The sequence below is a fragment of the Sander lucioperca genome, chromosome 8, assembly GCF_008315115.2.
Source record: "Sander lucioperca isolate FBNREF2018 chromosome 8, SLUC_FBN_1.2, whole genome shotgun sequence".
In the NCBI taxonomy this organism is placed as follows: domain Eukaryota; kingdom Metazoa; phylum Chordata; class Actinopteri; order Perciformes; family Percidae; genus Sander; species Sander lucioperca.
In genome coordinates this window covers 39,050,630-39,067,387 of record NC_050180.1, presented here as the reverse complement: position 1 = coordinate 39,067,387, position 16,758 = coordinate 39,050,630, and the positions used below count along the sequence as shown (strand labels likewise).

Here is a 16,758-nt window from a genome sequence, read left to right as displayed (position 1 = left end):
TTTAGGGGGTGTGGCCCTGTTTCTCCTTTCAGAGACATACCATGAACAGGCATGTGCAGGGATTGTATAGTTGTTAATCCAGCATGTTCCATAATGGAAGATATTATTTTTTGTTTCATTTGCTTATCCTAAGTATGCACATGTTGACAAATAAAAGCCTTCTGTGAACTGAATTCATAATCATAATCTTGTTGTTGCTGAATGTGTCACTGCTCTGTAGGCGATCCTGACCTCTGACCTCCCATGCAGGTGGTCATTAGAATCAGGTCACACTACTTGCTCAATGTAGCTTTCCTATTAATCAAAAGGGGAAAAATGGGAACGCTCCTCATTTCCTCTTCTCATATTGCAGGTTGGCAAGAAGACAAGACTGAAATGATCTCTGCTTTTTCAATAAATTCTTAGAAAGGATAGTATGCAAAGCATTTTTCCACATTTTTTTGTCCTTCTGTCCTTTTCCCAGTGCACTTATTTCCAACGGTATCCAAAAGTACCTGCTGGTTCATTGAGATATCCACTGTTATACCTTGAAAACAGAGACTGAGATATACATTTCTTCTCTTATCTTGCAGGTACACAGGAAGATTCGGGAGGACTCAGACATGGCCCAGGACTCCCTGCAGTGCCTGGCCCAGCTGGCCTCCATGCACGGGCCCATCTTCCCCGATGAGAGCGCCCAGGTCTCATATCTGGCTCACTTGGTGGAGGGCCTGCTCAGCATGATCAACGGGTCAGTGCGTCACTGTGCTGGAAACTGAGTTTGTCGATGGCTCAGAACTCATCTCAGTTCTGTGCTCAGTGCTTTGTAATAGCTTGTTGTAGTAACTACTTGTATCTTTTTAGCCATGCTAGTGGCATGATTCTATTGATGGCAATGTTGTCTTGTCTGTGGTCTGTCAGTTGGTCGGTTCACCGCTTTAGTCGAGACTGAAACCTCAACAGCTATTGAATGGATTGCCATTTCATTTTGCAATAAGATGACTTTGGTTATCTGCTGACTTTTACTCTTTTGCCACGATGAGGTTGACACTTACAGCTTTGAGTGAAATGTCTCAACAACTATTGGATGGGTTGCCATCCGTTTTGGTGCAGATATTACCCCTCGGGATAGATTGCAATAACTTCCTCCAACTCTGACTTTTCATCAAGCATCATAATTTGTCCATTTGTGTTTAGTGCTGCATCTTAGCATTGTCATTGTCAGCTTGTTAGCATGTTGACATTATCATTTATCTCAAGTACAGCGTCACAGAGCTGGTAGCCTGACTGCAGACTTAGTCTTGTTATTCACCTAAATGAGACACAGGTGTTGTGAAAATGACCTTTGCCTGTTTAGAGTATAGTTTTAAATGTTCTGCTCCCATTTGAGTGTCAGCATTGTCCTTTTAAGTTGAGCTTGGCAATATACTGACAAATGGTGAAGAGATGAGATATCACGTGGGACTCTGGTTATTGTAAGACATAGGTTAAATGTTGCTTTTGATCTTTCTGTTGTTATTAGACGTTTTTGGCAAAGTGCAAATGATTATTTGGCATCTTACTCGAATACGTTTTTTTAGCTTGCTGATTAAACTTTGATGGTGTTGGCAGGTAAACACTGACCACTAGGGTGACTTTGTAAGTAAAATTTTAAGAATGGAAGCAGTACAGTTTCTCCCTCAAGTGTATTTATCAGTGAAATGGGAGGTTTTGTGCTGCATAGTACTGATAGCAACAGGATTGTCTACTATATAGGACAGGTTTAAATTAGTTTAATTTAACATTTTTCCAAGTCCTAAAACAATACTCTGTCATATGTATGTTGACATAGTTATTGGTCGCTGTAAGCATTCCTCCTGTCCATAGCTGTGAAGAGATCCCTAAATCCACAATTCCACAAGCAACCAAATTAAGAAAACAAAGGGCTCACAGCAGGAACCTGCTTGATTTGAAATGGTAATCCCCTCAAAAGAGGTATTACATTGTTTTCGAAGCAGTTCCAGTTGATACTAGCAGTCATTCAAGTATTTCCATCACGTAACATTGATCTCTCCCCCGTCTTTCCTTTTGACAATTTGCAAAACCTCCAAAGTAATTTCCATCATACTGACAGGTGAAGCTTTAGAAACAATAGATGAAACTAATTCAAACTGCCCATTGCAAGCAGCTCCACCGGGGATGCACACAGCCACTACACTAAAATAAATTTCTCTTTGCTAAATGTATCTTATTGTGCAGGGATGTATTAGAAAATAAATACATTCTGGCCATAAAAAATCACATGAAGTCAAAGGGCAAAACTACATTTACTAAATAATACTTGTAATAATATTGTGTAATAAAGGCTGGATCTCTGCCTTTTCTACATAAAAATGTAAATGATAATTCATTTTTTTAAAACCTCAGCTGTCCATTTCAACTGCATATATTGTAGCATTCAAAACGTGAGATCAGTAAGCACAGTTACTGTTGTATTACCTTGGCTACAGTCAGTAGCTGTGAATTGCTCTCCACTATCTCACGGATTTCATGTTTCTTAAATCCAGAGACTCAACAAGTGCTGGAGGACAACGTCAGCAGGAGTGTGACTCATACTGGGCCATTTCTGCTTTATTTACAGGAAGTAATTGCTTGTTGAGTCTGTGTTTTTAATGGCCTCTGATTCTAGCATCTGCACACACTATGAGAAACTGGCTGGAGAGGGAAGAGCTTGACATTCAGTTCAGAACAAATAGTGTTAATCAGGAACTTATGTTTCCCAGTTTCCTCTATGCCGAATTTATGTGAAAATGGATTAAATGATGCCTTCTGTTCTTCTCACAGAGACACTGCTTATTCAACCAGAGAGGACAAAATCATTACTAGCAACCACTCAAACACTGGTAAATACTGAGTGTGGGTGTGTTTAAGTTAATTAATCCTATAGTAGTCGTCCTCTAATCAAATATAAAGCTGCCTGACCCCTAAGATGAAACTGATGTGATTGTTTCCCAATTCTAGCTGGGAGCTTTGCAGACTTTAATGAACCTAAATTCTACTGAAAGCCATGTGGAAATACTTTTCAAAAATGTTCAAACTATATTTCTAATTTAATAACCTGGTCTTTCTTTTTAGTGGAGTAGAAACCATCTGGTAACTGTATATCAATAACAAGCAGGAGTCAGGCATCAACAAACAAAATGTAATTTCAAAAATGTTATTTATTTTCAAGTCTTAATTTTGAGGATAAGCCCCTTGAGATGCACCATCCTGTTGTCAAAGGGGTCCTCAAGCATAAAAACATGAAAATGAACAGAAAAAAATCACTACATAAATAGTAGTGATGATAATAAATTAAACGATCCAAATGACATGAAAAAACATAGTAACATCAACAGGTGTCATCTGCACAAATTAACAAGAAATAAGTTAAATGGACTGCTAGACAAAATAACATCATGTCAAAGTACTGAGTGTACCTTTAAACTAAAAATGAAGGTTTCAAAATATGAATAGATAATTAAAATGAAAAATTAAAAGAAATAATGCACATAACTGGATGTATGTAGAAAACATCTTTTTTTGTCTAAAAATTCTAGATCAGATGTCACAGAGTACTTCACAATAAAAAATGACTGCAAGACATAAAATACAGACACAAAAAACTACAAAAGGCTTACTGCAGTACTTACCCAGAAAATGATATATATATTTAAACATATATGCTATTATATTCCAATTATTTTGTCACTTTTATTTTGTCAATGACAAAATAAGCAACACGTTTTTTCCAAATATTTAAAAAAAAAAAAAAAAAAAAAAACGGATAAATGAATATGACATGAATATAAGGTTGAAATTGGGGCTGATTCAAGTCTGAAATCAGAGCTTTCGTTAACCTCTGTGGTCAGTCTAAGTTGAATATTTAAAAGCTGTGATCTAAATGTATTTTTGACTGGAGATATTGTGAACCTTTGCCTCGAAAAAAAGTTTCCCTTGTTTCAGCATCACTGCATTTTCATTACTCATAAAGCAGCAGATGCATCAAAATGGCAATCGGTTTTGACTAGAATAAATTGTGTGTGTACTGCAGTGTTCAGCTCAATTTATTTAGCTGAAATTCCCTTTACTAAGCAGAACTGAACCTGTTTTTTCTGAGCATAGGAAATAAATGTACTTTGTCCGTAAAGCTCAGCCTCAAAGCCAATCTTCTCAATACTTCCTGCAGAGGTGACATTTTGAACCTCTGAGTCAAGAGTCTGCAATCAGAAGTGATGCAGTCTTGAGCCTCTGTCCTGCAGAAATAATCTTAACACTCAAGAAAATCAAAGCATGAAAACTTCCAACCAAGCATTGTTTAAATTATGAAAGATATAATGAAAAGTGGCCAGCAAGGCACCAAATCTAATCCATACCACTTTAAAGAGAAGCCATTGTTGTCACGGTAACTTTTAACAGTACATTGCTTAACACATCCATGGTACATTGTCTAAAAAGCCAGCTAGCTAACATTAGTTGACAAAGGCAGCCTGGAGAGTCTGCTTGTTGTTACCATAGCAACCACCTACGTTCCAAGGCTTCCGAATTGTTTGATCCTTATTCTATGGTTTAAACAGTTTTGTTTTAATCAGAAGATAACACACATTAAACTTACACAACTAGTTCTGTTACTATTTCTTTTTTTTTTTTACATACATTTGAATATTTTTCATAACAAGACGTATTTTGATCAAACTTGGCTGGACGGGCCAGTGAGTAAAGTGGGCGGGCCAGTGCCACCCTGGCCCAATACTGACCAAGCGCCTGACAAGGTGCATTTTAACTCTCAGATAGTTAACATCCAGGAGGGTTCAAACTTAGATGTTGATCTGCATCTGTTTCTTAATCAGTTCCTTTTTTATTAATTCAATTTGAGTGGAGTACTGCGGAACATTTTTATCTATTTCCTCGCTTCTCTTAACACCTGATCTTCTACTAGAGTTATGATTGGACTTTTATGAACAGAGTCACCTTTTATTAAACTAAAAATGTAAGCACATTTTCCTCTTTAAAAATAAATAAATGTCACTGTCATACTAAAAGTAAAAGCTGTCAAGTGGAGGACCAGTAAATGAAACACTTTATACTTTCATCCACTGCTAGAAGGAGCTAATGTTGAAATACAATTTAGCTGTTAATCTTGACGTACTAAAGCACCTAAATTTGATTTGACAAGACTTTTCCAGCTGAATGTTAAAGATTCCTGATTTCCTTTTTAAGAAGATAAAAAAAATATATTAGAAATTAAAAGATGTATACTGTCCACATTGCTTCACCTTTGAGTTGCTTTGAGTTAATATCTTTGCAAACTTATAGATACAGCGTCTTGTGTCTCACAACTACAATATACAGTATGCTTTCATTTTTATGCCGATGATACTCAACTTTATCTCCCTGTCAATCCTAAGGACGCTTGCAGCCTGATGGCCGTAACAAATGACTTTGGGGAAATTAAATGTTGAAAGTATCATCAGTTTTTCCAGCTCAATGAGGATAAGACCATCCTCAGTATGACAGTGGAAGTTAATGAGAAATTATGTTCATGCCAATCAAAAGTACGCTCTCTTTCAAAAATTATTTTGGACTCAGAAAAATAAGTAAAACGGGGGTTTCATCCCCACTGACCTTCAGAAAGTTATTCAGGCCTTTATTTCAACCCGCCTCGACTGTTTTAATTATATTCTGCACTTAATAAAAAACAACTGCAGTTTGTTCAAAATGCAGCTGCTAGACTTTTAACAATAAAAGAACACATTAGCCCCATTTTATTATCCCTATGCTGGCTTACAGTTGCTCTTAGAATACAATGTAAGGTTTATTGTTCAGTCATAAAGGCTTAAATGGATTTGACCTATTTTGACAACGTGGCCCCTTTAAAAAAATGGAACAACCCAACGTTTTAACTACTTGCAACCACACTGTCCTCCTTAAAACGTCTCTCTAAACTGTCTTTCTGTGCATGCACTATATTAATTTATTCTTTACTTATTTTTTACACTATTGCGGATACATACCTGAGTTTGGGTATAGATACTAAAGCAATCATTTTTTGATAGCTCATAGTTGTTAAAATAAATAAAGAAATATGAGCATTTTTTTTAACCAAACACTTTCAACAACTCAGAGAGTTTGCCTGAATAAATTTGTCAAGAACAAGACATTTTCAATTAAATCTGTAGCTGTCTGTTCTAAGAATAAATAACCAAGAGTACAAATCTGACCAGACATTTAATTGGTGCTACAGACACATTTGTACCAAAAAAGTGAGGTTCAATGTACCCAGCTGTACTTGTATATGGTTTTTTAATCATGCTGTGACTGTCGTCTAAGCACGTTCTAACTGTTAATAAAATTGCTATAGGTTAGCAGAGTTTTTGACAGAAAAAATGGTGATCTTGGGAACTGTATGTGTGTTAGAGAGATGATTATCCGGAGCCAATAAGTATAGAAGTATTTTATGTTCGTTTGTGGGTGTATCTTTAGTCAAAGTATTTCTGATTTGAATTAAGGGGCCACACTGACATGTAAAAATAACTGAGACACTCATGAATGTGCACACACGCTTGTTGTTGGACCACGTGATTCAGTGAGTAGGGGTCTTTCTCTCCCTCTCTTTTCTCTCACAGGCTCTCACTCCCTCTCTCTTCCCTTCCTCTCCTGCTCCGTCTGTAATCACCTATTCTTGGAGCTTTTTTCCAATTGCCTCATCGGAAAACCATGCAAAGAGGGATGGCCGATCTGCAATGATTGAACAGTTCTGCTCGCAATTTAACTCCATCTGATAGGGGTTAGCGAGGCCTCTCACACAATGTTTCTTTCTGACTGACTTTGGAGAGGTGTGTCAGCACAAACACAAATTCAGGATTAAGAGGTTTCTTTTGGTGCAGCAAAGGCAACACAAAAAGACAAAAATATACAGAAAACCATATGGGTGGTGTTGGTTTTTGTAGAGGGGTTTTAAAAGAGGATTTTTCCCTTATTAACTGTGCAGAAATGTAGAAAAACCCTGGAGAAAAAACAAATCAACAATCAAATTCATGCCATCTTCTTTTACAATATGAAGGTGTGCATTTGAAAACATCGACAGCACTGACCGACTGGAATATTAAATCCCAAATACTGTTTCTTTCTGTCACGTTTAAAATCCTTGCCTGCAGTTTTGAGTAGTGCCTCTGCACTTCGTCGGTCAGGACCTACAGCTCGCGGTCGGAAAATTTCATTTCTCTTTTTCTGTCTGCTATTGTTCTGTGTGTCTGCTGTGTTCTTGATGCAAAGGCAACATTTATATACATACATATCTATGTACTATTTTTAAATATCCTTTGTGAATCGGACCTTGAGATAGGCTAGATAGCTGTTGCAAATTATGCACAATTCACTGGATGCTATCAGCAGGCGCAATCCATTCTTTGTGAATTCGCCAGTGTCTTCATGTAGTTTGTCCACCAGAGAGCACTTGACAAGTTTAATTAGTATTAATAATATTAATATTGCTATCTTCTTTTGCCTTTAACAGTGTGATAGGTGCAATGATTTACATACATTTGTAGATATTCATGTGGTTATGTAGCACTTTTCTGTAGTTTTTTTCGGCCTTGATAGCTTAATTATAAGATGATGTATTTGTGGCGATGTTTTAATTGGTTGTATACATTTTGTGGTGTTAGCCACATTGCTTGTAAAGTATGTTTTCAATTAGAAATGCGTTTTTGGATAAATCCCAAGACATTCCATCCTGGTTCCATTGATTCTGACTACATTTGGTTGTTCCTTTGGGCTTTTTTCCTCCATTTCGTTCCTCCTACTGTATGTCTTTCTCACACATAGAATTTTGACACGTTTGTTTTTGATCATTTATTGCATTTTTTCTGAGAAATTCAGAGCACTTAGTTTCAAATACAGAGGAATTGTTCAGCATAAGATTTCATAGAGAATTGAATACAAGTTGGGATTTTGAGATGGTTAATCAGGCAGCACTAAGTTTGAATCTTTTTAATGACTTGTGGTTTATTAAAACAAAATATTTATGGATGATAATGCTGTTAGTCGGACTGAATTATCTCGACAGCTATTGGATGGATTCCCACTTTCATTTTCTCATTTGGATTCACATTCCCAAATTTTGTACAGACTTATGGACTCCAGACGATGAAGCCTAACTGGCTTTGGCGTTTCCCTGACTCTTACTCTAGCGCCACAAGCAGCTAAAAATGTCAATTTTTCCAATTTGCTTTATGACCAAATACCTGCAAAACTAATGATATTCCCATCAGCCTCAGCTGTGCCTTGTGTTTACTGATAATTGTTAGCATTGCTAGCACCCTTAATAAGAATAGTTAACATTACCTGCTAAACATCAGTATGTTAGCATTGTCATTGTGAGCATGTTATTGTGCTGACGTTAGCATTTACCTCAAAGTTCTGCTTCACAGAGCCGTCAGCATGGCTGTAGACTCTTGTTAAACAATATTTGTAACCTGATTAAATACTCTTTGTTAAACTTGAATTGTCTTAAAAACGTGGCTGTATTTCTTCATCTTGTGATCCTTCAGTATTTCTTCACATTGATTATACATTCACTGTGGGGAGATTTCTCCAGATGGTGTAGAATTTAGATTACAAGCCACTCTTATATCTGGTTTTAAAATTCAACAACATGTGAGCCAAATATGATTTTACCATGTCCGCACGTGTCACTTCATGCTTTATGGTTCGACCTTATGATAAAAGTCTCCTTAAAACGAGAAGTGTAATTACAGCCATTCTTTCAATCATCTTGTACTCTGTGTACTGTACTATGAGGCAGAAATACCATAAAAATAACCTCAGATGCAGCTGTGGAAAACTGCTCAGGGGTCAAGTTGCCCACGAGTTTTGGTTAAGGATCAATTTTCATGCCTGTTTCCAAACCTCAGTCACCAGTGTGCAAACTGGAAAGTGACCCCAGTTTAGCCTCAGCCTCACCCTGGAGAGTGGAAACTGTCCTTCCTTGGGCCAAAGCATGGGTTTGAATCGAAAGTGGAAAAGAAGCAAGTCTACCACATAAATAAATCACATTTCATTATCTGTATTCCCAGGATTGAAATCGAGGACTCGGAGGCGGTGGGCATCTCCAATATTATCTCCAATCTGATCACCATGTTCCCTCGAAGTACTTTAACGGCGCTGCCCAGCGACCTCTTCACCTCCTTCATCAACTGCCTCACGCTGCTCACCTGCTCGTTTGGTCGCAGTGCCGCCCTGGAGGAGGTGGTGAGTAATAACACCTTCATCTTCTTCCTCTCCAAAATCTGATTATCTTCATTGAAATTCAGTCACATCGTGTGTTACATTAAGGTTCATCTTAGAGAACAAAACCAAAGGTGTTTGATTTAAAGTTTTTGTAAAACAAGATCTTTTTTCTTGAAATACCCCTATATGTTGAGTCTCAGAAATGCATCTGTCAACATTGTAGCAACTAACCATGTTTGCCTGATAACGAATTAAATTAGATTTCAGTCAAAACCAATAGATCCTAAACTTTTTGGCTTGTGACCTCTAATGGCCCTGACACACCAATCCGATAATCGCTCGTCGGACAGTCTGGCGAGGTCGGTGACTCGAGTCTGTTTGGTGTGTTCCGTGCCGCCGTCCATCGGCGGGGCCATCGGCCTTCATTTTGGCCGATTTGACTGGCTGATTCGGAGGGCGGGCAGTCGGACTCAATGACCAATCTGATTGGTGGAGTGTTAACCCGGAAATGGCGAGCGGGATGAGTGACGAATGCCTCTCAAAATCTGATGAAAATCTTTTAAACTGACCTTTGTCGATCTGAAATGAAGACAGATTTCTCACTTAAAATGTTTTCAGAAACATGTTTCAGTGAACTATTTTCGTAAAATACGAGATCGTATTTATGGCCTCCATTATGGTCAGCTGGAGAAGCCAGACCCACGTGACACGTTCGTCATTTACGGTTTTCATTTTTTGTATTACGTCTTGCGCACGCGCAGAATGTATGCTCAAGTCGGCGTCGCTTCCGTGTGTTCCAAGGCACTTTTTGGACCTCGGGGAGCCGACTGCCTTTTCTGCCGACGGTCAGCTGTCGGGTTGGTGTGTCAGGGCCTTTAAATGGAAGCAATGTAATAGTTTACAGGTTATGACCAGTTAAACCAAAGAGTGGTTTTCTTTGTTTTATTTACTATGAAGAATAGATTACCACCAAGTCTACTTAAAAAATAAGCAGGACTTTGTGCAGCAGAATCTTGTTCATCATCTTGTGAGCTTCTTGAATTCATTACAGATGTTGGAGATGGCTGCTGTTGACTTGGATGTTTATTTGTTACATATAATATTACATAAAAAAGGTGATATACAGTAAATGCATGAGTTTAAGTGATAAAAGAAAAAGGCCTAGCCATCTGTTCTATGTGGAATCCATATTCCACATCTAATTTTAGGCCAGTGTTTTGGAGCAGTGACCATTGCGCTTTAATGTAAAATGATACTATGTGATATGAATACATTTTGAATATGTACGCCCTGAACGATACATGTCGCTGACTTGTCACTGCCTATGTAAAGACAACAGAACCCAGAGAAGTGAATAGTCTTATTATGAAAATGGTTGACATTGTTTTGCCGACATCCATTTGCTGTTTCTCTCCTCACTCAGCTGGATAAGGACGACATGGTTTACATGGAGGCCTACGACAAGCTACTGGAGTCGTGGTTGACGCTCGTCCAGGACGAGGAGCATTTTCCTCGCGGCTGCTTCGTCCAGCCGGCAGTCCAGGTCTTCAACTCGTACATCCAGTGTCACTTGGCTGCTCCTGACGGCACCCGGAACCTGGTGAGACTCATATTTAGGATAAACACAGTGTATTTTACTGAGGGAAGGCAAGTCAGTTCCAGAAAGTTGAAAGTGGACTCTTAAGGATTTGGAAAAGTGAAGAACCCTGCTTCATTCGTTTTAGCATTATAATATTGGGTCTGCTCTATGCCTAATAGAAGATATTTATGCATTCTTTATTTTGCTGTTTTATTGTTGGAACATTTGAAGATTCTGATTTCCACGTTAATATGAACAATATCCTCCTCCTGAAACGTTCAACTTACTTTTTCTTTCACACTTTCTCTTTGCAATTCATGAAACCCTGAACAGTCAGTGAATGGCATATCATCTCATGAAGAGGAAGAGATCAACGAGCTGCAGGAAGACGACAGAGAGCTGTTCTCCGACCAGCTGTCCAGCATCGGCATGCTGGGACGTGTGGCCGCTGACCACTGTATCCCACTGCTCATGAGGTAAACACGTAAAACTTAACCAAGTACTTCATATCCTTTCCTGCAGTGACCTCTCCATCACAATCTTCCATAAGGCGGAATTTGTTAAATTCTTGTATAATGTTCACATTTTGAGTACCTATGTTATAAATGTACACAATTGTTTACCCAGTTTTTTCACATGATTTTAAATATGTGGCAAAGCATGATTTTCTCTCAGTATGTTTGACCGTTTTTGTTTAGTTTGCATTATTATAAATTATTGGAGATTTATTGTGATTGGAGTTCAAAAGGAAGCAGAAGCTGTGTTTCTGTTTCCCCCGTTAACATTGGTCTCGTGACGTCGTCCTGCAGTCTGCTGGAGGACCGGGTGACACGGCTTCACGGTCAACTCCAGAGGACCCAGCAGCACCTCATGGCCACATCTGACCCCGGATCAATGGATCGCAAAGTCCTGGACGATCTCTATGAGGACATCCACTGGCTTATACTGGTCTCAGGTCAGCAGCAGGACAACTTTGTTTTTGTGTCTTTTTATTTATTAAATTTTTTTAAGGAAATTTTGAGTTTGTCTAGATTAACACAAAAAGAGTCGGCACTCGGCCAACACACAGCATTATTTTTTTAGGAAGACATAATTGTTTGCTCTCGGATGTTCTCTTTGCATTTGGATGTTTCTGATTGCACGTGTCTCTACACTCAGGATTTTTAAATCGCAGTTGATTTTGTCACACTCTCTTCTTCATGGATTAAATGTGTCTCATTGTGTAAAAGTAGCTGAGTATTTTTAAAATATTTAAATTAAAATAGATGATTTTAGAATGACACATAAAGGAAAAGGAATTCTAACTTATTTTGAAAAATGTAATTAAACACTGTTTTTGCAAAAAGAAATATTTAATTTTATATATATATATATATATATACACACACACACACACACACACACACACACGAGAGAGTAGTGACCATTACATATAAAAGAAATAAAGCAGTTCACGTTCTGGCAATTATTTAGTGTCTTATAGGAACCCCACATTTCATTTCACATTTCTTTTTGCCATTTATATATATATATATATATATATATATATATATATATATATATATATATATATATATATATATATATATAGTTGATGTATTCAAATTGCTTTGTTTTTGCTGACCGACACTCCAAACCCCAAAGATATTCAGGCAAATATAAAAAATGAGAAGGTGGAAACATAACATTTGGAGCATTTATGCTTAAAAAATGACGATTGATTACCTGATCGTTACCCACGGTGATGATGATCTAGTTCTTTTAGGAAATTGTGTATTTTCTGTTAAAAGTTTAGGAGAAACCTAAAATCAACAAAATGAATGGACCTTAACATGCCATCTGCATCTGTCTGTGCATCCTCCAGGGTATTTATTAGCAGACGACCCTCAGGGTGAAACCCCGTTGATCCCCTCAGAGGTGATGGAGTTCTCCATCAAACACTCGACAGAAGTGGACATCAATACGACGCTGCAGATCCTCGGGTCACCGGGGGAGAAGGCCTCGTCCATACCGGGCTGCAACCGCACAGACTCAGTCATCAGGTACTGTTTCTGTTGGAGGTTGCACTCACGTGGCTTAGATGCTGCTGAAAAAGTCTACTTAAGAATCCAGTGTTTTGTAAATTAGATGAGCTATTGTTTTAAGTCTCTAACCGGATACATGAGAGAGTAGTGACAATTACATATAAAAGAAATAAAGTAGTTCACGTTCTGGCAATTATTTTGTGTCTTATAGGAACCCCACATTTCTTAACCTTTTAGTCTCAATTTTCAAGAAAGTGAAGTTAAGGCTTTTTATTCTTTCTTCTTCTTTTTGCCATTTAAAAGCCAACGAGCAAAGACTCAAATAATTTGGGTGGAGGAGCTTTGAAATGTTGTATTTTGCACTGCGCAATATGGCATTTTTGGTGTGTTTCTTTACGATTTTTGTTTCTACAATTTGTGGCTGTTGGATGATTTTTTGGCTAGCAAGGGTTCATGAGCTTGTAAGCAATGTGTTTATCCTATCTGAAGGCTTCGTACGGACTGAGACTACTGAGAAGTTACTTATTGGCATCTGGCATTGAGAACTGGAAGGTCGACAGCTTGAATCTTCATTCTAACTAAGAAAATCTGTGTAGGTAGGATAAAAAAGGAATTTGACATACAGTAGCTGTTTTTCCGTAAACACGTGAGACTGGGTGAACTGTGAAGGTCTCCGGTTTGAATTTGTGCAGCAGAAGGAATGTTTAGCAAAGCATCTGTGAAAACCGGTATGCAGCACAGGTTTGTATGTGATGTACTGACACTAAACCTGACTCAAGGACCAGACAAACTGCTGTCAGATAGATTGTCGTATCAGAAGAGATTGCCCTTCCTTTGTGTCCAGCAGTCCTTGGATGTTGTGGCAGTTCATCTCATTTTGCCAGCCAGACCGCCACAAAACTCTCCCAGAATAGACTTCCTCCCTGTCCGGGGTGGGTTGGACTTCTAAGTGTTATCACAGTTATTGTCCTATAAAGCTAAAGGTGGGTTAGTTCCTTCACATTCATACTCAAACAGCATCTAAATGTGCGGCCTGTAAAGCACAGGAAAAAAACGCGCAGTAAAATGTCAGAGAATAGTAAAACATGCCCATCACATCTATCAAATTGCGGCGTTTGTCTGATCAACAATCCAAAACTCAAAGATATGCAATTTACAAAAATATGACACTGAGACAAGTAGCAAATCCTCACATTTGAGAAGCTGGAAATGGTGAATGTTTGATGTTTTTTGCTTAATAAATTACTTAACCCTTGTGTTAGCTTCGGGTCACATTGACCCGTTTTAAATTTTTGTTTTATATCAGAAAAAATGGGACGTAGAAATAAGCACTGAAAATGTGTAAAAGAAAAAAGAAATTTCAAGGTTGAAGGGAAGACAACACAAGGGTTAAACGATTATTATCAAAAATCTTAAATTGTGGTAGATTAGTTTCTGTTGATTTAAAATGAGATGTTGACATGTTTTAACGTATTTAGTCTAGAAATGTGGATTCAGCCTCTGAACACAACTACTGTCACATTCAATTGGATCAGTCAGTTGGGCATCTGACAGAAACGTATTTGGTTATCCTCTGAGTCATTTTTGCCTATTTCGGACATTTCATAGACTAAATTATTAATCAGTAATGAAAATTATCACTAGTTGCAGCCACTCCACTACCCGCCATTATAAGTTAATAAACAAGGAGAAGACCAGGTGCATTTCCATTCCCAAACAGTTTTAGTTATTGGCACTGTAATGGAATTTGCTCCTACCTCAGGGATGAAAAGCGTATCTTGTTGGTGAAAGCAGATTTATTTTTTCAACAACAATTAATTGTGCAGCCCGACAGTATGCGACTGTGGTGTTAGAAACGTTGTGCTGTTCAGGGATGTTGGCAGTCATACTGGATACTCTGTATACTGTGTGTGTGTGTGTGTGTGTGTGTGTGTGTGTGTGTGTGTGTGTGTGTGTGTGTGTGTGTGGATAATCACAGTGACGACAATAGATAGTCACAGCAGCCAATGTCTGTTGAAGGTCATTGAGCCCCTGTGTTTCTAGATTGTTCATTATGTAAAGGTGTGTGTATGTGTGTGTGTGAGAGTGTGAGGGATGACGGCAATGACAGAGGATTGCAGAGACGAGTGGCCGATGGCATCAGGTTTCCTATCTGTGAGCGTCCGACCCCGGCCCCGTAAATGTCAACGTGGTTTTGTTTTCTGCAAACAATGTGAAACTGTGCACTGTCCTCGACTGAGGGGAGCGGATCCATAAGCTGCTTTAAGCTCTCTGTCTCTCTACCCTCTATATGCTCTGTCCTGTGTGTGTGTGTGTGTGTGTGTGTGTGTGTGTGTGTGTGTGTGTGTGTGTGTGTGTGTGAAGCCCACTCCGCAAAAGGCATGAAATGACTATCTGAATGAATACTTGAGACATGCATATATGCAAAAATACAAAACAGAACTTCTAAGAATATTCATGTTTTAGGTGTCATTATCAATCAAGCACTAACACGGTTTGTACATAAACCATGGTGGCCCTGTTTTTGCCACATAAAGGTACGAAAGAAGTCTGAAAACAGATATGGGTGAGTGTGGTGTTTGTCTGAAGACTGTTTGTACAGAGGATTACATATTTGTCGACATTTTTGGGCTGCCGTCGGATGATCTGTGCAGATGCCTTGTGACCACACAGCTGCTGAAACTATACATTTAGAATATATTCCTTTTATGTTGTGACTGTTGCATACATTTTGATTTCGAGGCCAAAATTATGTAAAATACTGTTCACTCCTTGAATGAAAAGCTGCTCACCCCAGCTGCTTTTATATTGTTGTCTCTGCTGAGCGCTTAATCTTGTCATGCCCTTGTTTGTACTATTTAATCTATTTCCTTCTTAATTTCTCTCTCATCCTGTTTCTTTTGGCCTTCTCAACTACTGCCCTCCTGTTCTCATGCCTTCTCACTGTTTTATCTAGTCTCCTTCCTTTTCCCTTATTTTAACTTTAAATCCAACTATTCTTTCTTACGTTCTTCTGTCACAGATTGCTGTCAGCGGTGCTGCGGACGTCAGAGGTTGAGTCCAGAGCAACGAGGGCGAGTCTGACAGGGCTGCTGAGCCCACAGATGGGAAAGGATATCATGTGGTTCCTCAGACGTTGGGCCAAGACGTACCTACTGGTGGACGAGAAGCTCTACGAGCAGGTATAAGCTGACATACCTCCACATAACATCATACTTTTAAAGATCACATCTTTTGCACACTGCAGTAGGGCTGCACAATGAATCACAATTAGATATTTTCCTCATATCATGCAGCCCTACACTGCACTATGTCATAGTAATATCTTTTCCCCGTCATTACAATAAACCAGATGTTTCTCCTCCAACTGTCTCATCTCGTCTCAGATCAGCATCCCTCTGAGCACAGCGTTTGGTGCAGACACAGAGGGGGCCCAGTGGATTGTGGGATATCTTCTGGAGAAGGTGATCAACAACCTGTCCGTGTGGAGCTCAGAGGCCGAGCTGGCAAACGACACCGTGGAGCTTCTGGTGACCCTGGTGGAGAAGAGGGAGAGGTGAGGACAGTGGTGGTGCAGAGCTGCAACCATCATTTGATTAACAGAAAATGAATCTGCCAAACTTCTCTGGTTTCAGCTACTCAAATGTGAATATTTTCTTTTTTTGATTGTAAACTGAATGTCTTTGGGTTTTGGATCTTTGGTTGTACAAAACAAGACGTTAGAAGATGTCCTTTGGGTATTATTCACCATTTTCTGACATTTTTTAGACCAAACAATTAGGGCTGCAGCTAACAATAGTTTTCATTATCATATCATTTTGATGTATTTATTCTCATAATAAATGACTCAAACAATTAATTGATTATCAAAATAGTTGGCGATTAATCGATTCATCTTTTTAGCTCTCTAAGTCCACAGCCGAGATA

At 38.6% G+C, this 16,758-nt stretch overlaps 1 protein-coding gene across 1 annotated transcript in view; it reads left to right on the top strand.

Moving 5' to 3' along the window:
* xpo4 (exportin 4) overlaps positions 1–16,758 on the top strand; it is a 58,800-nt gene that overhangs the window by 30,663 nt on the left and 11,379 nt on the right. Inside the window, exons 8-15 of the mRNA XM_031314963.2 lie at positions 573–730; positions 9,075–9,249; positions 10,652–10,828; positions 11,141–11,283; positions 11,617–11,762; positions 12,672–12,849; positions 15,854–16,013; positions 16,218–16,387. Coding sequence (XP_031170823.1) covers positions 573–730; positions 9,075–9,249; positions 10,652–10,828; positions 11,141–11,283; positions 11,617–11,762; positions 12,672–12,849; positions 15,854–16,013; positions 16,218–16,387 — 1,307 coding nt within the window. The remainder of the gene's footprint in view (positions 1–572; positions 731–9,074; positions 9,250–10,651; positions 10,829–11,140; positions 11,284–11,616; positions 11,763–12,671; positions 12,850–15,853; positions 16,014–16,217; positions 16,388–16,758) is intronic.